Here is a 25,898-nt window from a genome sequence, read left to right as displayed (position 1 = left end):
CCAGGAATTAGTGACCTGTTTAACAATGAATATAGCTGCTGCACACAGTCGTACTTTTTTCTCTGTCCTGTGGTACTCTTGCCCAAAATCATCTGAGCATTTTCACCCAGAGGATAGTTAACACTTGCCTGCAAGTTAAAGGAGTATGGGCTGGATGAATGGACTATAAGGTGGATAGAAAGCTGGCTAGATTGTCGGGCTCAAGGGGTAGTGATCAATGGCTCCATGTCTAGTCGGCAGCCGGTATCAAGTGGAGTGCCCCAAGGGTCAGTCCTGGGGCCGGTTTTGTTCAGTATCTTCATTAATGATCTGGAGGATGGCGTGGATTGCACCCTCAGCAAGTTTGCAGATGACACTAAACTGGGAGGAGAGGTAGATATGCTGCAGGGTAGGGATAGGATACAGCGGGATCTAGACAAATTAGAAGATTGGGCCAAAAGAAATCTGATGAGGTTCAACAAGGACAAGTGCAGAGTCCTGCACTTAGGACGGAAGAATCCCATGCACCGCTAAAGACTAGGGACCGAATGGCTAGGCAGCAGTTCTGCAGAAAAGGACCTAGGGGTGACAGTGGACGAGAAGCTGGATATGAGTCAACAGTGTGCCCTTGTTGCCAAGAAGGCCAATGGCATTTTGGGGTGTATAAGTAGGGGCATTGTCAGCAGATCGAGGGACTGATTGTTCCCCTCTATTCGACATTGGTGAGGCCTCATCTGGAGTACTGTGTCCAGTTTTGGGCCCCACACTTCAAGAAGGATGTGAAAAAATTGGAAAGAGTCCAGCGGAGGGCAACAAAAATGATTAGGGGACTGGAACGCATGACTTATGAGGAGAGGTTGAGGGAACTGGGATTGTTTAGTCTGCGGAAGAGAAGAATGAGGGGGGATTTGATAGCTGCTTTCAACTACCTGAAAGGGGGTTCCAAAGAGGATGGATCTAGACTGTTCTCAGTGGTAGCAGATGACAGAACGAGGAGTAATGGTCTCAAGTTGCAGTAGGGGAGGTTTAGGTTGGATATTAGGAAAAACTTTTTCACTAGGAGGGTGGTGAAGCACTGGAATGTGATACCTAGGGAGGTGGTGGAATCTCCTTCCTTTGAAGTTTTTAAGGCCAGGCTTGACAAAGCCCTGGCTGGGATGATTTAGTTGGAGACTGGTCCTGCTTTGAGCAGGGGTTGGACTAGATGACTTCCTGAGGTCCCTTCCAACTCTGATATTCTATGATTTTATGACTCTAACACACACATTAGGTGACGTCTAGGGATTATTCATGTTCAACTAATTAACAGGGACACTCTGACTTAAAAATCCTTACAAATACTATCTTTGTTTATTAAAACACTGAAAGACTTTACAAATCTATTATTTGACTGTGCATTTGCATTCCTTTAACGTCACCCAATTAAAAGAGACTAGTCTGTTTTACTTTCAGGTACTCCTGCACTAGCACGGTGGTATAGTGCTTGGGTTGCAGTTGTTGTGAGGGAATGTATGTTTAAACTTTCTAGTAAAAGAAGAATTAAAATAAACATTTTTTGTGGTGTGAAGTTTCGTAAAAAGCTTGTCTTAATGCAGCCTGTATTTCAGGCTAAACTTGACCTGACCCTGTTCTTCTAAATCCGGGATGGGTTAATTTCTGGATGAGACGTGCTTGCGGAAAAGTAGTACTATTGCCAGGAGCTGGTTACTGCAGAAGGTGGAGACTCCATGGTTCTTTCACCATCCACATTCTTATGTTCTTATCATAGGCATGGAGTTCAGATGGCTTGGCTTTTGACCGTTTCACTGACCAGCCATAGATACATCAGTCCCAGTGTAATCAACTTTTTTTTCTCATTTCAGTGACATCAGGTACATAATTTGTCCTAATGAAATGAACAACCACTCTTAGCATGGGGAATAGGAGAAGAACAATGCTTTGCTCTGACCACATCTCCTAGGCACCTTCGTTTCTCAGTACATGCTGTACTAATGCAAGACCAGCCACTCTGGGGCCAGTGTCTGTCAAAAAGCGGATGGATGGGGCAGGGGAAGCTGATCTTTAATATGCAGTTCTGCTTTGGAAAAATACACTTCAGTTATAGTGGGGGGGAAAAACAACAACCCACTCTAAGCATTGAAGTCAAATCTGAATCATATGAAATGGGGTGGCATGGTGGGGGAAGGGAATCATCTCTTTGCAAATTTCATCATTTAGTTATGACTTTGGTTGTATTTGCTGGTGTGTGAATTCTGTTCTGCAGTGGGGTTGTGCGTGTTGCGGTTTTGCTTGGCTGCTGAGATAATTTTGTGGGATATAAAATGCAGTCCTCTAAACAAAAAGTAGAACACCTCTTCCCCTCCCCAAAATTCAGTAAACAAGCGTAGGGGGTGTGTGTGTGTGTGTGTGTGTGTGTCTTCCTCCTCCCCCAACCTCGGTTTTGTCTGCGGTCTTGCTGAGAGTAGGTGGTTAAGGAATTTAATGTCTCTCTGTAGTGACTCACCAGAATGATTCACTAGTACGTGGAAATAGAATGACCCCGAGAGTCACTTAACTACTCTGAAAGGCTGGGTTGGGTGGCATGCTCAGCATCGCTTGCCCTTTCCGGTCGGGAGGCTGCTATTCTGTTCTCCCTACGTGCATTCCTTTATGGTGGGCCCACAGTGCTCCTCCAGGCCCAATGAGGGGATCTGCAAACATCACTGTTCCTGCATGCGTTGACAGGAGCAGTTCCTGTATACTAGGTAGTGAGGGTATGTCTACACTGAGTTTTTAAACCTGTGGCAGCAAGTCTTCAAGCCTGGGTCTACAGACTCAGGCTTGCAGGGCTCATGCTATGGTGCTAAAAAGAGCTGTGTAGACATTTGGGCTTGGGTTACAGCATGAGCTCTGAAGCCTGCGGTAGGGGTGGGGTTCAGAGCACAAGCACAAAGTCTGTACAGGTGTTTTTAGTGCAATAGTGCAACCCCAAATCTGCAGACTCAAGCTCTGTGATTCACTTCCATGGGTTTTAAAATACAGTGAAGTGTACCCAGAGATACTCATCTAGAGGTAGGAGGAGAACATCTTGGTTCCCATCAAATGAATTCCTCTGGATGCCAAGGGTTCCCTTTGCTGCAGTGCTGCTAATACTTACCCACCAGACAGCTTGATTTCTTTTCCTTTGTTGCCACTTCTCACATTCTTAGGTATGCACTTCCTTTTTGTGTACGAAGATCACTGTATCTAAAGGAATGTTATTGCAGAATTTCATGTCACTCTTACAAAAGCTGTAAGGTGTACCACCTCTGAGGTGCTTACATGCCGCATACCAATGATGTGACCTTTGAATTTATTTAAAGTGCTTTGGGATCCTTTGGATTGGCACCTGCTATGCTAGTGTCAGGTCAGTAATACGCACGCCTCCCGCCCCAAAGAAACCTGTACACTTCTCTGTACAGTGGGGTAATGTGCTTCATGCCAACTAATGTGGCAGACTCCGAATCATTTGGCTTTGAATCCTGCCCAGCCTGCAATGGACTCGCCTCCCAGTTGATGGGCACAGTTGATGCCTGTTCTTTCTGTGGGAGAGTCACATCCCAGATAGGTGCTTGTTGTGTAAATCCTTCTCTTTTGAGAGCTCGTACATCTAGGGACATGTGATTGAAGCTGCATCTCCTCAAACATTTGATACACTAGTCACTTCAGACTCAGAGGAGGCGACTGCCTCCAAAGAATGACTGAAAGGGTCTTTGTTAGTGACTGCTCCTGTGAGCGCACACACTACCTTAGGGTTCAGCGAAAGGTAGGCAGGAAAGAAGATGCAGTAAGAATTGGCACCAGCTCCACTGACCACTCCAGCGCAAGTTGCCTCTATGCCAGCACTGGTCTCAGGGCCAGCACTCCTGATGCCAACAACTTTGTTATCAGAGCTGACAAAGGTGAGACTGAAAGAGCTGAGCAGAGCCCAAGCATGGATTCAGGCACAGGGAGATGCCGTCCTGTAAGGAGGGGAGAAGCTTCGCTCCAAGGACAAAGTGTTGAGGTCTGCCATTAGGGCAGGAATGATGCACAGTGAACTAGTACAGACTTAGATGCAGAGCATGCCAATTATGGGTCAGTGATATGCCCTCACATAATTATTGAGATCCCCTCCAGGGACATAGTCTGTACAAGAGAGGTGCCCAGGACCGGAGCTGAAACATTATTCCACAACACTGCTGTCCAAAAAGTAATATTTTCTTTGCTGTTGCTGGATTACGGCTTCCCTCTGGCATCGAGCAGGGATGCCTGTCTTCGATCTTCTAAGAGTGGCCCGAGGGCTGGTACCTGACATCCCTGTGATATGGTTTCACTCTCAAAAAAGTGTGAGTGGGGCAACCCCAAAGTCCCTGCGCCTCCTAGAAGTCAGCAATAGCCTAGTGCAGTGGTTCTCAACCAGGGATAGCGTACCCCTATGGGTATGCAAAGGTCTTCCAGGGGGTACGTCAAGTCCTCTAGATATTTGCCTAGTTTTACAACAGGGTACATAAAATGCACTAGCAAAGTCAGTACAAGCTAAAATTTCATGCAGACAATGACTTGTTTATACTGCTCCTATATACGATATACTGAAATGTAAGTACAATATTTATATTCTAATTGATTTATTTTATAATTATATGGTCAAAATAAGAAAGTAAGCAATTTTTCCGTAATAGTGTGCTGTGACACTTTTTTTTTATATTTTTATGTCTGATTTTGTAAGCAAGTAGCTTTTAAGTGAGGTGAAACTTGGGGATATGCAAGACAAATCAGACTCCTGAAAGGGGTAGAGTAGTATGGAAAGCTTGATAGCCACTGGCCTAATGGAATTCCTGAGTAGGCAATCTGTGACCAATTGTAAATGGTCCTTGCACAGATCCATCACAGGACCAATATTCTGTCATTGGGGATCTCCCATAATAGACCTGCTTGCCACCAAGGAAGACGCTAAGTATTACAACTTTTCCTCCACAGGTGGCCTCCATCCAGGACCGTTGCCAGATGTAGATTGTTAGCACCTAGGGCCCCATTGTACTAGGCTATGGTAATAATTTTTAATTATTTATATTTAGTGGTTAGCTTATAAACCTTTATGATCTAGTTCTAGAGCATAATATCTTCCAAATTTGTGAGCACTTCCACAGATAAGTTAGGCTTATTTATACATCTCCAGTCTCTTTTCCCCTCACCCCCATTCCTGCTAGGCTCTTGGCCTCAATGACTTCTGTGTGGCCATGAGTTCTTCTGTCTAGTTGTGTTGTGTTTTCTTTCCAGATCTCTTAACCCATCCCTCTCGTGATCCCTGCTGCCAGTGCTGCTTTCTGTCTTGACCGTTGCAGCATCCTGCTCCAACCCTAAATGCAGTTGCCTAGTTCACCTGCCTTTTCTGCTACTCAGGTCATGTATCGGCATTCGCCCCGTGTGAAGTTTAAGCTTGTACTTCCTCCCTAGGATCTCCTTACTGCCTACAATCCAAGCTCCTTTCACTAATGTCCTTCCTCCACTGTTTGTTATGGGAACCCTTCCTATCCCCTTCTAAAAGCTTGCCAGTTCCACAAAACATTCCTCTTATCAGATGCAGTCCACTCACTTTGCACTGTACTGTACTATGCATATGGGTATGTCTATACAGCATTTTGGAGTCCACGGGAGTGAGCCTCCCAGCCTGGGTCAACAGACTCAGGGTAGCAGGGCTCATGCTAGAGCTCTAAAAATAGCTGTTTAGACTTTGCTTTGCAGTTGCAGCTTGGGCTCTGAAGCCTGCCCCTCTCCCCGGCTTTCAAAGCCCAAGCTCCAGCCTGAACTGAAACATCAAACCGCTGTCTACAGAGCTATTTGACATGAGCCCTGCTAGCCTGAGTCTGTTGACCTGGACTCTGAGGCTTGCTTCCTTGAGCTCCAAAATGCTGTGTAGACATAATGAGTCTTCAGACTGTGAGCTCCTCAGGCTAGAGGTTGATTTTTTTGATGCACTTTGGGTATTAAATGTTTGTAAAGTGCTTTGAGATTCTCACGTGACAGATACTATAGAGGTACAAAGTGGTGTGATTCGAGAGAGGCTCGGGTCCTGAAGTCTGGATCTGGCCCCAAAGGCTCGCAGAGTTGAGGAGTATTATGATCTAGAGTTTTGGCTCAGTTCTGTCTCTAGCTGTGATTTTTATTACATGGGAGAGGACGGGGAATGCAACTGAAGCAGCATGGAAAATGGAGAGGCTAGATTTTTTTTCAGTAGGTGATTACAACCAGCAGATAAATGCACACGACAGGTCACAGGTCAGTTTATGTTGGTGGTTTGTCACACCAACTTTGACTCTGTCCCTCTTTAGAGATTTCCTGTATAAATAAATCTAAAAATATTTGGTTTTGGGGGTGGGGGTGTAAAGAGGCCTTTAGGAAGTGGGTGCCACTTAGCGCCCTCTCCCATTTTAGTCATCTGTTTTAAAAGCAGCTTTTCAAGTATTCAAATACCTATATATTCTGCATTTATTTTTATCCTGCGATGGGTCATAGCTTCAAAACTAGTGAACATTTCTCACTCTAAAAACACGCTTCCTTTTATAGTGTACACATGGCGGTGGTTTTACTACATTCAGCATAGAGCTATTTCCTATTTTCCAGTTGTTCAGTAACACTCCAAAGCCCTTGCTCTGCCACCCTCTCCATTGACTTTCTTGCCTTGCCAATCCATTATTGTGATTTCAGTGAGACGACGCCAGTGTTGAGCGTTTAATGGGCCATGAGCAGGAAGTTCAGCTATTTCCTCCTCCTGTGAGACCATGATGTCATCAGCTGTTCTGGGTCACTTTATCATCTGCTGCTGCTGTTGCTTTGGTGTATGTGGAAAAAATGTAAACAGCACTTTCCAGATGTTCTCAGGATGGCTGCAAACCCATAAATGGGCTGTTTAGTTCAGGAGCATTAGTAATGTGTTTAGGCGGGTGGCAGTGAATAGAGTAATAAAAATGTATAGTGCTATAAGCATCCAGCACCGCATGCTCTGTTAGTTACATCATGCATGAGCAAAAGCTGGCAAGGGGGGGGTCAGTTCCCTCTGTGTATGTACTTGGCCCCATTAGAGCAGTATCTAAGCACCTCACAGACACTAATGAGTTTAGTCTCCCAGCACACCCAGGGGAGGATTTCACAGGTGGGTAACTGGGACACTGGATGATTAAAGTGATTTGTTCTGTGGCTTAGTCAGGCATTGAACCCAGATATGTAATGTTCCTATGGCCGTAACCATAAGATTAATTTTATTATTATACTTCCCTGTTTCTCTTCCTTCCTTCCCTCCCTCCCAAACCATCACTCTCAACTTTGAATCCTGAATAAAATTAAACAATAGAAAAGTCTTCTAGTAGGTGTGTGGCAGGCAGGTGCTAGTCTTTGTTAACCCATTCTGCCTCCAGGTGGTGTGCTAAGGAGCTTATTATATTGGTGTTCTAGTCAGACTAATGATGAAAGAATTCAAAAAGGCATTCTAGTTATCTTCGAACTCCCGCCAAAAATAGCAGATTTGGTGCTAGTGAAAGGTGCTGGATAGGTGACCTTGGAGCTGGTGACCTCTGACCCATAATAGGCATAGCACAGATTGTAGCAGCAGAGTGAAGGTCTTCTACCCTGAGCTCTCCGTGCTCAACAAGAGATCCCCTCTAGGTGGGAGGCTAGTTAAGTGCTGCTGGCCCATAGACTAATTAGACTAGTCCAGAGTGGGTAGATAAAATACAGCCATGCCATGGCTGCTAATGGCTAGAGTGGGAGACTTTTTTTGGCTCTGCCAAGTTTGTTGTGCAACCTTGTGCAAGTCATTTAACTTCTCTGTAGTGCTGTGTCCCCTATCTGGAAAATGGGGATGATGATGATGCTTCCTTACCTCACAGAGAGCTGTGAAGTGCTTTGAGACCCTTAGATAAATAATGAGGTTGACTAGTGCTTTAAAATGAAGATACCTATTGAATTTTAGAAAGTCAAAGAGAGAGTGGTAAAATGAATCTTAGCCTTGTATCTTCTCTGTGTGAAAATGTAGGTTATTATAGTGTCCAGTTTGGGACTGGAGAGGTCTTATCTATCTCACTGCAGCTGGAGACAAGGACTTCAGGGTGAACTTGGTAGACCCGCGATCCTGAGCTGGAAAAATCATCAAAGCTCATGCACCACTAGGAAATTAAAAAACAACAACAACAAAAAACCCAAGGCTATTTTGTGGGGGAACCAGTCACTTCACACTTCAGGGTGTGGGTTGTTTTTTTTTTTTTTTTAATGGACTAATTAGTTTTTATTGAGTCTTGGAAAATCTGATGTCAGACCTGCGTTGCGGCAGGGCATGGTGGAGCACAAGTTGATTGGAAATTATATCGCCAAGATCATAAGGCAGTGAAAGTTTAACTATGGGAGTTTAAAATAGCAAAGCTGAGCCATGTTGATATTAAAAGACATGACTGAATAGAAATAATGGTCTAATATTAAACTAGTTTTCTTTTCTTGGGAGAGGAAGCAAAATGCTTGGCTGGTTTTTCTCCCTGCATCTGTTGTCCAAGTATAGGTTTCTTACCTCAACACCTTGACTTTTTTAATTATTGCTGGGAGATTGGTGTTTGCAGCTTTTCCCCCCACCAAACACACACAGCACGCAAGCTGCTTTATGGATTATCTTTCCTGGCAACTGAAGTCAGAGCTCCCTGGAGCTTTTTCCAGGCTTCTTCCATGAATCTCTGCTGCCATGTCACCTTTCTTTGTTTTTAATGATTTCAGTTAGGGGAAGATTGAAATACCTGCTCCCTGTTCCACATGACAACCTGGGTGGGTTCAGGTGAAAGGAGCTCTTCTGTCTTCAGTCTTAACAGACCTATTCTTTAATTAGGTTGCCTTTCTGCATTTTTGTTCCTAGTACATAGGAGCTGATTGACTGAACAGCTTTGCTCGTTACAGCAGGATTAATTTAAAAGACACAACTATGTTTCTGTAATTCAGGTTTGGGCCTTGGGAGATGTTCCTTTTAGAAAATCTGTTGTGTGGATCCTGCTGTGAAAAGCAGAAAAAGACGGGGTCCAGTAGGTCAATGTGTGGGCATTTAGTCTCCAGAGATCTGGATTCAAAACTTTATTTCCCTAAATGAAGATATATGTCTGTATTGTTCTTCTCCTAGTCCCTGGGTATGCTTGTCAGTGCCTCCAAAATGACTGCCCAGTCCCATGACACTAGCAGCCTGTCTGATATTCCACCCCTGTCCAAAGTGGGGACAGGGGAGCACTGGGGGTGAGCATGTGTGTAGAGAGCCTGCCTGGTTTGTACTGGGTTCCTTGCATTCATGAGCCCATAGTTTGCATACAAAAAATTTGAAAAGGGAAAAGAATACTCTTTCTGATGACATCGCTGATTATACAATGGTCTATAATTTGTCCACCATAACCTATTTTACCCCAATGCTAGCTAACTAGCTGGAGTGCAGAGACCCATGAGAGCAAGGCAAGGGAGGTAGAGGGGGGAGCTTGCAAAGGTGGAGCCAAAAAGTAGCTCAGTTACATAACTGTACAAAAGGAAAGGGTTTGTCGGTGGTTTTTTTTTTTTCATGCCCTTCTGCAAAATGAAAAATGTTGTTGGAAACCTGAATGGAAAAATCCTGAGCATCATTGAACCCTACAGGGACATGAACTATATTGAAATATTCCACCTGTTTTATGGCTGTTGCTTTTCCTCTTTCAGGTTTGATATCTACAGGAAGGTGCCAAAAGACCTTACACAGCCAACCTACACAGGAGCTATTAGTAAGTACCAGCTTTCATTGCCGCCTGTGCATACCCCAGTCCAAAATTAGTATTTCTTCTGGCCTCCCTCTAAAAGGTCTGATTTTTAAAGGGATATTAAACACGTGAGAACAGACGTCTTCTGTAGCTGAGGCAGCTTGCTGTGACCAGTCAGTGCTCTTGTACGGAGGAGCTGAACAACCCCTTAAGGCAATTTGTTTTAGAACCACATGGACAGAAAATGGCAAAAAGGGAGTTGTTAAAAGCAGGCTCTGAACTACCAACCATTTAACTCTGACACGGGCTGAAGTAGATGGGGAGCTGCTAGCTCCCCCCCTTGATGGGTGTGTGCCTGCTCCAAATAGACTTTGCAATTCTTGCCCCGCTTCTTCCCCCAAGGCCTCACCCCCTGCTCACTTCTCTTTCCCAATCCCCGCTCTCCCAGGACTCACCAGCTGCCTGCAGAGCCAGGCTGGGAGTTGCTGACATGGAGCTTGCCTACCTGCCCAATCGGGGCGCAGCAGGGGGTTGGTCCCCCTAGCAAGGGTCTGGGGCAGGGAGGGATCAGTCTCCGTAGCAAGGGGTGAGGGCTGGGACAATTGTCGTCCCCTCGTCCTGCTCCCCCGCAATGCCACCTACCTCTTGGAGACTGGTCTGGAAGCCAGCCACTGCTTTCTGTCAGGTGTCAGCAGCTGAGCAGAGAGCAGCTCCTCCATGTGGCTTCAGGTGCTGCTCTTTCTACCCCAGAGTGATGGAGGCCGGTTACTTCGGCCAACATCTGTGCTGACTGGATGCTGCTAGGAATACCTAGCAACCCTAGCTTTGGGACTCTACTATCTTAAATAATTCGTATAATCTGGAGACTTTGCCGCTTCTGGATCATTAATTAATTGATCTCTTTTCTGGATCTTTAATGAATATGTTGAACAGCACTGGTTCCAGTATAGACACCTCTCTCTACTGTGAAAACTGATCATTTATTTCTACCCTTTCTTTCCTATCTTTTAACCAGTTACTGATCTAGGAGAGGATCTTCCCTGTTATCCTATGACCACTTAATTTCCTTAAGAGCCTTTGATGAGGGACCTTATCACAGGCATTCTGAAAATCCAGATATACTCTATCGACTGGATCAGCTTTATCCATGTGCTTGTTGACTCCCTCAAAGAGCTCTAATAGATTGGTGAGGCATGACTCCCCTTTACGAAAACCATATTGACTCTTCCCCAACAAATCATATTTATTTATCTATGTGAAAATTCTGTTCTTTACTATAGTTTCTATCAGTTTCTCCCTACAATGTGGGACAATACTGCAGATTTGTCGCCCAAAAAGAACAGCACTCATGTGGGAATCTTCCTGCACATCCTCTGCAGTGAAGATCAATACAAAGAACTCATTTAGCTTCTCTGCAATGGCCTTGTCTCCCTTGAGTGCTCTTTTAACACCTTGGTTGTCTGGTGGCCCCACTGCCAGTTTGTCAGGCTTCCTGTTTCTGATATACTTTAAAAAATAAAAATAAAAACCCTTACTACTAGATTTTGCATCTTAAACAAGTTGCTTCTCAAAGTCCTTCTTGGCCTGTCTTACTATACTTTTACATTTTATCTGCCCGAGTTTGTGCATCTAGGATTTGACTTCCAAATTTTAAAGGATGTTTTTTTGCCTTTAATGGCCTTCATTACTCTGCTGTTTAGCCAGGGTGGGATGACTTTGGTCCTCTTATTGTCTTTTCTGATTTGAGGTATGCATTTAGTCTGAGTCTTTGTCACGGTCTTTTTAAATAGTTCCCATGCTGCTTGCAGGCATTTTACCTTTGTGACAGTTCCATTTAATTTCCATCAAACAAGTGGCCTCATTTTTATGTCGTTCCTGCTTTTAGTATTGGGTCTCTTTGGTATTTTCTCCCTTACAAGGATGTTAAATTTAATTAGATGATGGTCACTATTACTGAGCAGTTCAGCCGTAGTCACATCTAGGACCAAATCCTGTGCTCCACTTAGGACTAAATCAAGAATTGCCTCTCCCCTTGTGGGTTCCAGGACTAGCTGCTTCATGAAGCAGTCATTATGGTATCTAGAAATTTTATCCCTCCATTATGCCCTGAGGTGACATTTACCCAATCAATAAGAGGCCAGTCGAAATCACCCATTATTATTATTGTGCTTTCTGCTCTTGTAGCCTCTCTAACCTTCCTTAGCATTTCATAATGTATGGCCACTGGGAAGCATTCATGGACAGAGGACTGTTCTCTCAGGATGGACTTCACCTGAGTAAGGAGGGAAATAGACTTCTAGGATGGAGGATGGCACAACTGATCAAGAGAGCTTTAAACTAGGAATTCGGGGGAGATGGTTGGGAGATGTCCAGGTAATCTCCACGCCAGTTATTCTCTTTGAGAGGGAAGAAAACAAAGTAAGAAAGGATACAGCTGTGAGTAGGACAATGGACATAAGGCGGAAGGGCAGTGTACATACCAATCTAATAGGTAATATTGGCGGTAGAATGTCTGTGCCCAATCAGGTAAAGAATGTGAGCGAAGCCAAACGACAAAAATTAAGATGTTTTTACACTAATGCGAGGAGCCTAGGTAACAAAATGGAGGAACTAGATCTACTGGTGCAGGAAGTGAAACCAGATGTTATAGGGATAACAGAAACATGGTGGAATAGTAGTCATGACTGGAGTACAGGTATTGAAGGGTACGTGCTGTTTAGGAAAGAGGGAAATAAAGGCAAAGGTGATGGAGTAGCATTGTATATCAATGATGAGGTAGACTGTAAAGAAATAAGAAGTGATTGAATGGATAAAACAGAGTCTGTGTGGGCAAAAATCACATTGGGGAAGAAAGCTACTAGAGCCTGCCCTGGGATAGTGCTTGGGGTGTGCTATAGACTGCCGGAATCTGATGTGGATATGGATAGAGACCTCTTTAATGGTTTTAAAGAAGTAAATACTAATGGGAATTGTGTGATCATGGGAGACTTTAAGTTCCCAGATATACACTGGAGGACAAGTGCTAGTAATAATAATTGGGCTCAGATTTTCCTGGATATGATAGCTGATGGATTCCTTCACCAAGTAGTTGCTGAACCGACAAGAGGGGATGCCATTCGAGATTTGGTTTGGGTGAGCAGTGAGGACCTCATAGAAGAAATGATTGTAGGGGACAACCTTGGTTCGAGCGATCATGAGCTAATTCAGTTCAAACTAAATGGAAGGATAAACAAAAATAGATCTGTGACTAGAGTTTTTGATTTCAAAAAGGCTAACTTTAAAAAATTAGGGAAATTAGTTAGAGAAGTGGATTGGACTGAAAACTTGTGGATCTAAAGGCGGAGGAGGCCTGGAATTACTTCAAGTCAAAGTTGCAGAAACTATTAGAAGCCTGCATCCCAAGAAAGGGGAAAAAATTCATAGGCAGGAGTTGTATACCAAGCTGGTTGAGCAAGCATCTCAGAGAGGTGATTAAGAAAAAGCGGAAAGCCTACAAGGAGTGGAAGATGGGAGGGATTAGCAAGGAAAGCTACCTTACTGAGGTAAGAATATGTAGGGATAAAGTGAGAGAGGCCAAAAGCCATGTAGAGTTGGACCTTGCAAAGGGAATTTAAAAGCAATAGTAAAAGGTTCTATAGCCATATAAATAAGAAGAAAACAAAGAAAGAAGAAGTGGGACCGCTTAACACTGAGGATGGAGGTTAAGGATAATTTAGGCATGGCCCAATATCTAAACAAATACTTTGCCTCAGTCTTTAACGAGGCTAATGAGGAGCTTAGGGATAATGGTAGGACGACAAATGGGAATGAGGATATGGAGGTAGATATTGCCACATCCGAGGTAGAAGCCAAACTCGAACAACTTAATGAGACTAAATCGGGGTTCCCGGATAATCTTCATCCAAGAATATTAAAGGAACAGGCACATGAAATTACAAGCCTGTTAGCAAGAATTTTTAATCAATCTGTAAACTCAGGGTTTGTACCGTATGACTGGAGAATTGCTAACATAGTTCCTATTTTTAAGAAAGGTAAAAAAAGCAATCCGGGTAACTACATGCCTGTTAGTTTGACATCTGTAGTATGCAAGGTCTTGGAAAAAAAGTTGAAGGAGAAAGTAGTTAAGGACATTGAGGTCAATGATAATTGGGACAAAATACAACATGGCTTTACAAAAGGTAAATCGTGTCAAACCAACCTGATCTCCTTCTTTGAGAAGGTACAGATTTTTTAGACAAAGGGAACACAGTGGATCTAATCTACCTCGATTTCAGTAAGGCATTTGATACGGTTCCACATGGAGAATTATTAGCTAAATTGGAAAAGATGGGGGTCAATATGAAAATTGAAAGGTGGATAAGGAACTGGTTAAAGGGGAGACTACAGTGGGTCACACTGAAAGGTGAACTGTCAGACTGGAAGGAGGTTACTAGTGGAGTTCCTCAGGGATCAGTTTTGGGACCAATCTTATTTAATTTTTTTATTACTGATCTTGACACAAAAAGTGGGAATGTGCTAATAAAGTTTGCGGATGACACAAAGCTGGGAGGTATTGCCAATACAGAGAAGGACCGGGATATCATACAGGAAGATCTGGATGACCTTGTAAACTGGAGTAATAGTAATAGGATGAAATTTAATAGTGAAAAGTGCAAGGTCATGCATTTAGGGATTAATAACAAGAATTTCTGTTATAAACTGGGGATGCATTACTTGGAATTAACAGAGGAGGAGAAGGACCTTGGAGTATTGGTTGATCACGGGATGACTATGAGCTGCCAATGTGATATAGCTGTGAAAAAAGCTAATGCGGTCTTGGGATGCATCAGGCAAGGTATTTCCAGCAGAGATAAGGAGGTGTTAGTACCGTTATACAAGGCACTGATGAGACTGCATCTGGAATATTGTGTGCAGTTCTGTTCTCCCATGTTTAAGAAGGATGAATTCAAACTGGATCAGGTGCAGAGAAGGGCTACTTGGATGATCCGAGGAATGGAAAACCTGTCTTATGAAAGGAAACTCAATGAGCTTGGCTTGTTTAGCCTAACCAAAAGAAGGCTGAGAGGAGATATGATTGCTCTCTGTAAATATATCAGAGGGATAAATACCACGGAGGGGGAAGAATTATTTAAGCTCAGTACCAATGTGAACACAAGAACAAATGGGTATAAACTGGGGCCATCAGGAAGTTTAGACTTGAAATTAGACACAGATTTCTAACCATCAGAGGAGTGAAGTTCTGGAACAGCCTTCCAAGGGAAGCAGTGGGGGCAAAAGACATATCTGGCTTCAAGACAAAGCTTTATAAGTTTATGGAGGGGATGATATGATGGGATAGCCTAATTTTGGCAATTAATTGATCTTCGACTACTAGTGGTAGATATGCCCAATGGCCTGTGATGGGATGTTAGATGGGGTGGGATCTGAGTTACTACAGAGAATTCTTTCCTGGGTGTCTGGCTGGTGAGTCTTGCCCACATGCTCAGGGTTTAGCTGATTGCCATATTTGGGGTCGGGAAGGAATTTTCCCCCAGGGCAGATTGGAAGAGGCCCTGGGGGTTTTTCGCCTTCTTCTGCAGCGTGGGGCACTGGTCACTTGCTGGAGGATTCTCTACACCTTGAAGTCTTTAAACCACAATTTGAGGATTTCAGTAGCTCAGACATAAGTTAGGGGTTTGTTATAGGAGTTGGTGGGTGAGATTCCATGGCCTACATTGTGCAGGAGGTCAGACTAGACGATCATAATGGTCCCTTCTGACATTAAAGTCTATGATTCTATGATGATCACTGTTATCAGTCAGGAGAGAGCTGGAGTGGTGGGGTGGCAATAAAGATGGGATTCCTGTGGGATCAGAGAAAGAGCTGGCGAGGAGAAAAGAGCCCAACATGACTTATTTTCTGCAATTTTTTTGTCTTTATTTTTCACCTTGCCATAAATTGCCTATAACTAGAGTCCTTCCAAATTCACGGCCATGTAAAATGCTTCGTGGACGTGAAATCTGGCAGCAGCAGAGAAATAAGGGGGCCATACCACAATCCCCCTAAAATAACTTTGTCACCCCCCTGCAACTCTTTTGGGTCAGGACTCCCAATTTGAGAAACGCTGGTCTCCCCCCCTGAAATCTGTGTAGTATAGTGTAAAAGTACACAAAAGATCAGATTTAACGGGAGGAGACCAGCATTTCTCAAATTGGGAGTCCTGACCCAAAAGGGAGTTGCAAGGGGGTGGCAAAGTTATTTTAGAGGGATTGTGGTAGGGCCACCCTTACTTCTCTGCTGCTGCCTTCAGATATGGGTGGCTGGAGAGAGTGGTGGGTGCTGACCAAGGGCTCAGCTCTGAAGGCAGCAGTGCAGAAGTAAGGGTGGCAGTACCATACCATGCTACCCTTACTTCTGCGCTGCTGCTGGTGGCGGCTCTGCCTTCAGAGCTGGGCTCCTGGCCAGCAGCTGTGGCTCTCCAGCCACCCAGCTTTTTGGCAGTGCTGCCTCCAGCAGCAGCACAGAAGTAAGGGTAGCAGACCTGCAATCTCCCCTACAATAACCTTGGCCCCCAACCCGAACTCCCTTTCGGGTCAGGACCCCTACAATTACAACACCGTGAAATTTCAGATGTAAATATCTGAAATCATGAAATACGCAGTTTTAAAAATCCTACGACCGTGAAGTTGACCAAAATGGACCATGAATTTGGTAGGGCCCTACCTATAACAATCCACTCCCCACCCCATGTATCTGTGCATAGTTTTTGGTTGATGTAAATTTTTTTGCCTTGGGCCTTTCTTCTTGCTTCCTCCTTTTCAGATTGGCTGAGTAATGCAATTTCACACCATCATTATCACTGAGTGCTCTGCGTGGAGTGGTAAATACAGATCTAGCTGATCCTGCCAAATTGGTAATTAGATGCCTAATGCAGCTTTCCTGTTCCTTTCCGCACTGCCTCCCTTTGATCACGTAGTTGTGCCCCATTCACTCATGCTCTGAGATTGGGTCAGTGGCCCTGTATTCGTTGCTGACACATATCCCTTGGTGGAGACAGGTGCTGAATAGAAGTGAGTCAGTAACCATGAATCAGAAGGATGTGAAGTGAAGGGCTGTGTGAGCTGTGGAGACTCCTGACCAAAGAACGGGATGAGATGTTTTACCAAACCATTTCTCTTCAGAAGGTCCATGCCTCTCTGGCTCTCCCAAACACTGAATTACTCCAGCATTGACCCTGCTCTCCTGTAGTCATGGTGCAGCTGCTAAGATTATTCAGAATGTGCCAGCACAGTGGTTTGCGTAGACACTCCCGCCCCCAAGCACAACCATAAGGTCTGCATGAACCTGTTGATAAGTTTGGAGGCCCCTAAGATCTGTTGTTAGGAGGGGACTCTTAGAGTGTGTCGAGGCCCCAAAACTTCCCTTCCATTTGGGGAGTGACTGTTCCACACCTCATCTTGATTCCATTTAGGAGCTTGTCCTGAAGTGCAGTTGTCTCCGTATCACCTGAAAAGGAGCTTTTAAAAAACTCTTTTAGAGCTGGGGTAGTGTGCCCCTCTCTGATCTGTGACATTTGATTAGTGCAGTAAGTTTGTCATGGAAAACTTTGGAGGCCGGGAATCTTACTAAAATGATTAACTGACTCATTTCCCCCTGTACCTGGCTTATCAAGCCTCCCTTTCCCTTGACAGGTTCCTCTCTAACCACTTCACATCTCCTGCCTGTCACCCTCCCGGTGTAGAGGGGATTGGAAAGCTTACACCAATCAGATGGTCAACATGCAAAACCAGCTGGCACCTCTGTGTGTGGCGATCTCTGTATATAGCCTTCTCAAAGGGCTGCCTGTCTGACCCAGCCTGTGACTCTTGATTGTAAATCCAGCATCTCTAAGCTTTGCAGGCTTTTTATGGAAGTCGCAAGTGAGACAAGTCAACTGCTCTACTTAGGGTATAATGTACCAGTTTGAAGCCTGTCAGGACAGCAGGATTTTGTGATAAATATTTTATGGGATTTGGGTTGTAATAATCTTATTTAGGGGATTGTGTGTGTGGTGGGGGATTAATTCCCCATAAAGAATTTTTACCAGGGCACTAGAATAGATGAAATGACTATGGTACTAGAATAGATTAAGTGACTATGGTTGCGTCTCTGAGCATCCAACTTGCTTGAAGTTCTAAAACAGTTTGTAGCAGCTGATTGCTTACAGTCCTGCACTTTCCATATAACTGCTGCATAGGCACATAGGTCCAGCGTTGCCTCTGGAAGGGAACTCGCATGGTACTGAAGCTTTCTGGAATAGAAGCGTGTTTGTCAGCCAGACTCCCACAGTCACTTTTGGGTTGTAAAATGCTGCTTCTCACCATGGCAGCTTACTGGAAGGTTTGGTATCTCAGTGCTGCCTGCAGTAGGGACTGTTGAGCTGATCAGGTTCTGGGAGACAGAAGCATCCGAGATGGGAAGCGCTGAAGTTCATCCCTGTCTGATGGGAGTGTGGGTAGCATATCTTGATACGATGGGCAGGGGCACATTAAAACACAGGGGATGCTCAGGAGCCAGCTGGTGAGTTTCTTTGGTGTCTGTCTACCTTTTGTTGATTCTCTGGGGGCTGGGCACTTCTGGCAGTGGTCCAGAGGGAGGGTTTGACAACCTCCTCAGATATCTCCTTCCTCAAGCAGTACATGAACAGTAAGCAGCTGCCTGTAGCAAGGGAGTACTCTGATGAAAACCACCACCACCACAGTGCTGCTGTTGGTGAAGCCTGCTTGAGTCCCACTGAGGAGAAGCCAGCACCCAGAGTCCAGAAAGATTCCAATGACAGCTGACGTAGCTGTAGATCCCCTGAAGAGTACCAGTGTCATATGCTTAGCTGTCACTACTTCAGCAGAGTCTCAGCTTCTCACAAGTAGAAAACTTCTGCTGAGAGGCTGCTCTGCCTGCTCTGAATTGGGGTGACTCAGAAGTTGGAGGTGAAGTGCAATGAGGACCTGCAGTTAAGAGGGAGGAAGAAACATTTAAAGCACCACCTCAAAGACTGGGGCAGAGTTTTGGGGTCTATAGTACCAAAGCACTGGTTTTATTTGGGTCTATAGTACCAAAGCACTGGTTGCTCTAGCATTGTTAGCCAAAGAGCTCTCATTCATTCAAATATTCCCTTCCAGAAACAGATAAGACCATTGAGTTTCAACTTTTCATCCATTTCCTTCTTTAACTAGAACCAGCTGATCCTTGACATATGTTAGAAATCTCTGAGTAGAAGTAGGACGTAGCATTGAACAGCAGTCCCCTGATTTGTGCTCAGTGTTAAAGCTTACTATTCTATCCCTGCTGTCTCACAAATAAGGGATAGGTCCTTGACAACCACTGGGAATCACACCCGTACTCCTGCAGGGCAGTGCCAGTCACTAACTACTAGAAACCCACTATTGGGGAGAGGTATAATCGGACATGCACAGCTTTGCAATCACAGGGGATTTAACGGGTATGGCACACAACAGAGGTGTCTGAGATTCACAATGCAATCATTCCTACTGCAGGTAAAAACAATCATTAATATAAATCTAAATTTCATTAGGACTGGAGGAACTAGAGCAATCCACTCAGATATGGTGAGATGAGGGCTGGAAAAACCTAAATGCCCACTGCCTCCTTTATCAATGCATAGAGTTTCTGGAGATGATTAGAACACAGTAGTTTCAGGCCCTCATATTATACCACAATTAAAATCTCCTTCATTGAATAGTCGTTTTTTTCTTTTTTTTTTCAACTTTCCATCCTCCAAACCACTGAACAGTACATATACCACTCGATTCAGTCCCTGTGTCAACATTGTCTCCCTCCCTCTGTTGCAGTGTCTGTGGTCCTGAAACAGTCAGCAGCCCTAAGTATCACTGTGACAAAGTGGCCATGTTTGGGTATGTGGGCTGCAGCAGCACATGCCCAGGCAATCTGACAGTTGGTATCTGGATGGGCCTGAGCTGCCTGACATCATAATAGGAGTCTGCAGCTCTGCCAATCCCATGATTTAGCACTCGGTGTGGATGCATAGCTTACATGTACTTGTTGTACACACTGGGGGTATGTCTACACTACGAAATTAGGTCGAATTTATAGAAGTTGGTTTTGTAGAAAGCGGTTTTATACAGTTGATTTGTGTGTGTCCCCACACAAGTGCTCTAAGTGCATGTAGTCGGCGGAGTGTGTCCACAGTACCGAGGCAACTGTCGACTTCCGGAGCGTTGCACTGTGGGTAGCTATCCCACAGTTCCTGCAGTCTCCGCCGCCCATCTGAATTCTGGGTAGAAATCCCAGTGCCTGATGGGGCTAAAACATTGTTGCGGGTGGTTCTGGGTACATATCGTCAGGCCCCCGTTCCCTCCCTCCCTCCGTGAAAGCAGGGGCAGACAATCATTTTGCGCCTTTTTTCTTGAGTTACCTGTGCAGACGCCATACCACGGCAAGCATGGAGCCCGCTCAGCAAACCGTCACCGTATGTTTCCTGGGTGCTGGCAGACGTGGTACTGCATTGCTACACAGCAGCAGTTAATTCCCTTTTGGCAGCAGACAGTGCAGTATGACTGGTAGCCGTCATCGACGTAGTCCTGGGTGCTCTTTTAATCGGGCGCCTGGGCAAACATGGGAGAGACTCAGCCAGGTCATTTCCCTTTTAAGTTTCGTCTCATGGCGATTCAGTCCTACCGGCAGTGCACTGTCTTTTAACCTCCAGCCAGCAGAAGATGATGGCTAGTCGTCATACTGCACCGTCTTCTGCTGAGCACCCAGGAGATGATGATGGCTAGCGGTCGTACTGCACAGTCTGCTGCCAGCAAGATGTATAAAGAGAGATGAAGTGGCTCAAAACAAGAAATAGACCAGATTTGTTTTGTATTCATTTTCTCCTCCTTCCCTCTGTGAAATCAGTGGCCTGCCAAACCCAGTTTTGAGTTCTATCCTTGAGGTTTTGAGTTCTATCCTTGAGGGGGCCATTCAGTTTCTCGCAAAGCCACCCCCTTTCTTGATTTTAATTCTCTGTAAGCCAACCCTGTAAGCCATGTCGTCAGTCGCCCCTCCCTCCGTCAGGGCAACGGCAGACAATTGTTCCGCGCCTTTTTTCCATGCAGACGCCATACCACGGCAAGCATGGAGCCCACTCAGATCACTTTGGCAATTAGGAGCACATTAAACATCACGCGCATTATCCAGCAGTATATGCAGCACCGGAACCTGGCAAAGCGATACTGGGCGAGTAGGCAATGTCAGCGCAGTAACCTGAGTGATGAGGACATGGACACAGACTTCTCTCAAAGCAGGGGCCCTGGCAATGTGGGCATCATGGTGCTAATGGGGCAGGTTCATATGGTGGAACGCGGATTCTGGGCTCGGGAAACAAGCACAGACTGGTGGGACCGCATAGTGTTGCAGGTCTGGGACGATTCCCAGTGGTTGTGAAACTTTCGCATGCGTAAGGGCACTTTTATGGAACTTTCTGACTTGCTTTCCCCTGCCCTGAGGCGCAAGAATACCAAGATGAGATCAGCCCTCACAGTTGAGATGCGAGTGGCAATAGCCCTGTGGAAGCTTGCAACGCCAGACAGCTACTGGTCAGTCGGGAATCAATTTGGAGTGGGCAAATCTACTGTGGGAGCTGCTGTGATGCCAGTAGCCAACGCAATCAAAGATCTGCTGATATCAAGGGTAGTGACCCTGGGAAATGTGCAGGTCATAGTGGATGGCTTTGCTGCAATGGGATTCCCTAACTGTGGTGGGGCCATAGACGGAACCCATATCCCTATCTTGGCACCGGAGCACCAAGCCGGCGAGTACATAAACCGCAAGGGGTACTTTTCAATAGTGCTGCAAGCTCTGGTGGATCACAAGGGACGTTTCACCAACATCAACGTGGGATGGCCGGGAAAGGTACATGACGCTCGCATCTTCAGGAACTCTGGTCTGTTTCAAAAGCTGCAGGAAGGGACTTTATTCCCAGACCAGAAAATAACCGTTGGGGACGTTGAAATGCCTATATGTATCCTTGGGGACCCAGCCTACCCCTTAATGCCATGGCTCATGAAGTCATACACAGGCAGCCTGGACAGTAGTCAGGAGCTGTTCAACTATAGGCTGAGCAAGTGCAGAATGGTGGTAGAATGTGTATTTGGACGTTTAAAAGCGCTCTGGCGCAGTTTACTGACTCGGTTAGACCTCAGCAAAACCAATAGTCCCACAGTTATTACTGCTTGCTGTGCGCTCCATAATATCTGTGAGAGTAAGGGGGAGACGTTTATGGCGGGGTGGGAGGTTGAGGCAAATAGCCTGCCTTCTGGTTTCGTACAGCCAGACACCAGGGTGGTTAGAAGAGCACGGGAGGGCGCGGTGCGCATCAGAGAAGCTGTGAAAACCAGTTTCATGACTGGACGGGCTACGGTGTGAAAGTTCTGTTTGTTTCTCCATGATGAAACCCACCGCCCCTTGGTTCACTCTACTTCCCTGTAAGCTAACCACCCTCCTCTCCTCCCTTCGATCACCGCTGTCAGAGGCAATAAAGTCATTGTTGCTTCACATTCATGCATTCTTTATTCATTCATCACACAAATAGGGGGATAACTAGCAAGGTAGCCTGGGAGGGGTGGTGGAGGAGAGAAGCATCAGGAGGGGTGGTGGAGGAGGGAAGGACAAGGCCACACAGCACTTTAAAAGTTTAAAACTTTAAAACTTATTGAATGCCAGCCTTCTGTTGCTTGGGCAATCCTCTGGGGTGGAGTGGCCGGGTGGCCGGAGTCCCCCCCACCGTGTTCTTGGGCGTCTGGGTGAGGAGGCTATGGAACTTGGAGAGGAGGGCGGTTGGTTACACAGGGGCTGTAGCGGCGGTCTGTGCTCCTGCTGCCTTTCCTGCAGCTCAACTATACGCTGGAGCATATTGGTTTGATCCTCCAGCAGCCTCAGCATTGAATCCTGCCTCCTCTCATCACGCTGCCGCCACATTTGAGCTTCAGCCCTGTCTTCAGCCCGCCACTTACTCTCTTCAGCCCACCACCTCTCCTCCCGGTCATATTGTGCTTTCTTGCACTCTGACATTGTCTGCCTCCACGCAGTCGTCTGTGCTATGTCAGTGTGGGAGGATACCATGAGCTCAGAGAACATTTCATCACGAGTGCATTTTTTTCGCCTTCTAATCTTCACTAGCCTCTGGGAAGGAGAAGATCCTGTGATCATTGAAACACATGCAGCTGGTGGAGAAAAAAAAAAAAAGGCAGTGGTATGTAAAAAGACACATTTTCTAGAACAATGGCTACACTCTTTCACGGTAAACCTTGCTGTTAACATTACATACACAGCACATGTGCTTTCGTTCCAAGGTCACATTTTGCCTCCCACCACCACGTGGCTAGCCCCTCACCCCCGCCCCCGCTAACAGTGGGGAACATTTCTGTTCAGCCACAGGCAAACAGCCCAGCAGGAACGGGCACCTCTGCATGTCCCCTTAAGAAAAGCACCCTATTTCAACCAGGTGACCATGAATGATATCACTCTCCTGAGGATAACACAGAGAGATAAAGAACGGATGTTGTTTGAATGCCAGCAAACATACACTGCAATGGTTTGTTCTACAATGATTCCCGAGTACGTGCTACTGGCCTGGTGTGGTAAAGTGTGTCCTACCATGGAGGACGCAATAAGGCTGCCCTCCCCAGAAACCTTTTGCAAAGGCTTTGGGAGTACATCCAGGAGAGCCGCAAATGCCAGGGCAAATTAATCATTAAACATGCTTGCTTTTAAACCATGTATACTATTTTAAAAGGTACACTCACCAGAGGTCCCTTCTCCGCCTGGTGGGTCCGGGGGGGGGATTGCCTCCAGGTCCAGGGTGAGAAACAGTTCCTGGCTGTCGGGAAAACTGGTTTCTCCGCTTGCTTGCTGTGAGCTATCTACAACTTCATTATCATCATCTTCCTCATCCCCAAAACCTGCTTCTGTGTTGCCTCCATCTCCATTGAAGGAGTCAAACAACACGGCTGGGGTCGTGGTGGCTGAACCCCCTAAAATGGCATGCAACTCATCATAGAAGCGGCATGTTTTGGGCTCTGCCCCGGAGCGGCCTTTTGCCTCTCTGGTTTTCTGGTAGGCTTGCCTCAGCTCCTTCAGTTTCACGCGGCATTGCTTCGGGTCCCTGTTATGGCCTCTGTCCTTCATGCCCTGGGAGATTTTAACAAATGTTTTGGCATTTCGAAAACTGGAACGGAGTTCTGATAGCACGGATTCCTCTCCCCATACAGCGATCAGATCACGTACCTCCTGTTCGGTCCATGCTGGAGCTCTTTTGCGATTCTGGGACTCCATCATGGTCACCTCTGCTGATGAGCTCTGCATGGTCACCTCTGCTGATGAGCTCTGGCCAGCGTGGCAAGCTGCAGGTGATCATGCAAACAGGAAATTGAAATTCAAAAGTTCGCGGGCCTTTTCCTGTCTACCTGGCCAATGCATCTAAGTTGAGAGTGCTGTCCAGAGCGGTCACAATAGAGCACTCTGGGATAGCTCCCGGAGGCCAATACCGTCTAATTGCATCCACAGTACCCCAAATTCGACCTGGCAAGGCCGATTTAAGCGCTAATCCACTTGTCAGAGGTGGATTAAGGAAATCGATTTTAAGAGCCCTTTAAGTCGAAAAAAAGGGCTTCATCGTGTGGACGGGTGCAGGTTTACATCGATTTAATGCTGCTAAATTCGACCTAAACTTCTAGTGTAGACCAGGGCTGGGTAATGTTCTACAGCAATACTGTGTGGAGGCTGGAGTTTTAATACACATCAGGAAATATCAGTTATGACTCGCATGGCCACTGGGACTTGACCCCTCCTTGCGCTTCCTAGCAGTTTGTATAGTTGTACATATACTTGCTGTTGGTGTATGCCATAATATAGACCTGCATCTATGTTCTCAATATGCATTCATTAATTAAGCATTAATCTGCTTTTGCTTTGAATTTCATCTTTTTATTTTATTTTTTTAAAGGGGATGGAAAAAAGGGGCTGGGGTGCATAGATGGAGGTGCTTGTTGCATCAAGTTAGCTTGAAGAAGGCAGTCCTGAACATTTGCTTAGCAAGCATCCTGTCCTCCAGGTTAGACCTGGTCAGGAATTTTTTGACAAAACTTTTTAGGTGAAAAATGACAATTTGTCTAAACCCAAACTTCTCATGAGGAAAGGGTTGGTTTCAACTAATTTCTTCATTGAAAGCTTTTGAAAAAAAGTTTAGAAATAATCAATGTCTGTTTTGACGTTTTCTGAATGAAAGATTAGTTTTCTGTTTTGAAACAATTTTTGTTTTAAAAATTAAGCGAAGTAGAGTAAAAGAATAATCAAAACCTAAACATTTTGACCCGAACCAATTTTGTTTTGCATTTTTGGTTTGTGAACATTTGAGACTTTGACTTTTCATCTCAATTGAATATGGAAATTTAAAAAACAAACACACCACTCAAACTTTTACAAAGGGGAAAACAGTTTCTCACTCAGCTCTACTTAAGTTTTCTGGTCAGCCAATAGCAGCGTGTTCCAATGCTAGTAATGCTTTTAAACTTTAATATATTTGGAGTTTTGTAGGTGAGTTCTATGACAACAGGTCAGAGCTGGTTCTTGACAGCTCTGGGGGAACACTGCAGTACGCATGCTCCCACAATTGAATTAACCGTTGTAATAAAGCAGTTATCTTCTTAATCTGCCTCTAGTCTTTTAACTACTATTCCAAGCATAACAAATGTGTGACCTAGGGAATCGTGCATTCATGTAGAGGCAGATAAAGGATTCCCTTGTTAAATAACTGACTGAAGTAAATTGTGCAAGCCTTCATTATGGGAGTATTCTATGTGCTTGGTATTCTGTAAGTATAGAGGAATTTATGTTCTGTGCCTGAAAGGCTTCCGTTATAAATTAGACAGACAATACAGTTCCGGTACACAGGGTGTTCAGATGAAGGTCCGGTTTCCAAACAGCATTCATGTAATTATATAGTAGCCCAAATTTTCAAAAGTGACTTAGTTATTTTTGGGTGCACAACTTCAGCTGCGTGATTTTTCAGAAGCTGCATGATTTTTTCAGAAAGTGCTGAGCCCTTGTCCTCTAAAAATCAAGCCCCTGCAAGGTAGCTCAGACTGGGCACCCAAACTCACTAATTATGGCCAGTACAATTTACCTCTACTTTATTTG

The 25,898-nt window shown here is 45.2% G+C and overlaps 1 protein-coding gene across 3 annotated transcripts in view; it reads left to right on the top strand.

Annotated features, from left to right (window-relative positions):
• Positions 1-25,898, top strand: part of ERGIC1 (endoplasmic reticulum-golgi intermediate compartment 1) — a 103,360-nt gene that overhangs the window by 23,030 nt on the left and 54,432 nt on the right. For 2 of the 3 annotated variants that reach the window (XM_027824767.3, XM_007062354.4), the window contains exon 2: positions 9,685-9,746. The exons of the other annotated variant lie outside the window; for it this stretch is intronic. In XM_027824767.3, coding sequence (XP_027680568.1) covers positions 9,685-9,746 — 62 coding nt within the window. The remainder of the gene's footprint in view (positions 1-9,684; positions 9,747-25,898) is intronic. 3 annotated transcript variants of the gene reach the window in all.

Source organism: Chelonia mydas, chromosome 8 (assembly GCF_015237465.2).
Source record: "Chelonia mydas isolate rCheMyd1 chromosome 8, rCheMyd1.pri.v2, whole genome shotgun sequence".
In the NCBI taxonomy this organism is placed as follows: Eukaryota; Metazoa; Chordata; order Testudines; family Cheloniidae; genus Chelonia; species Chelonia mydas.
Note: the sequence above shows the minus strand (reverse complement) of the source record. Positions and strands in the feature narration are given on the sequence as shown.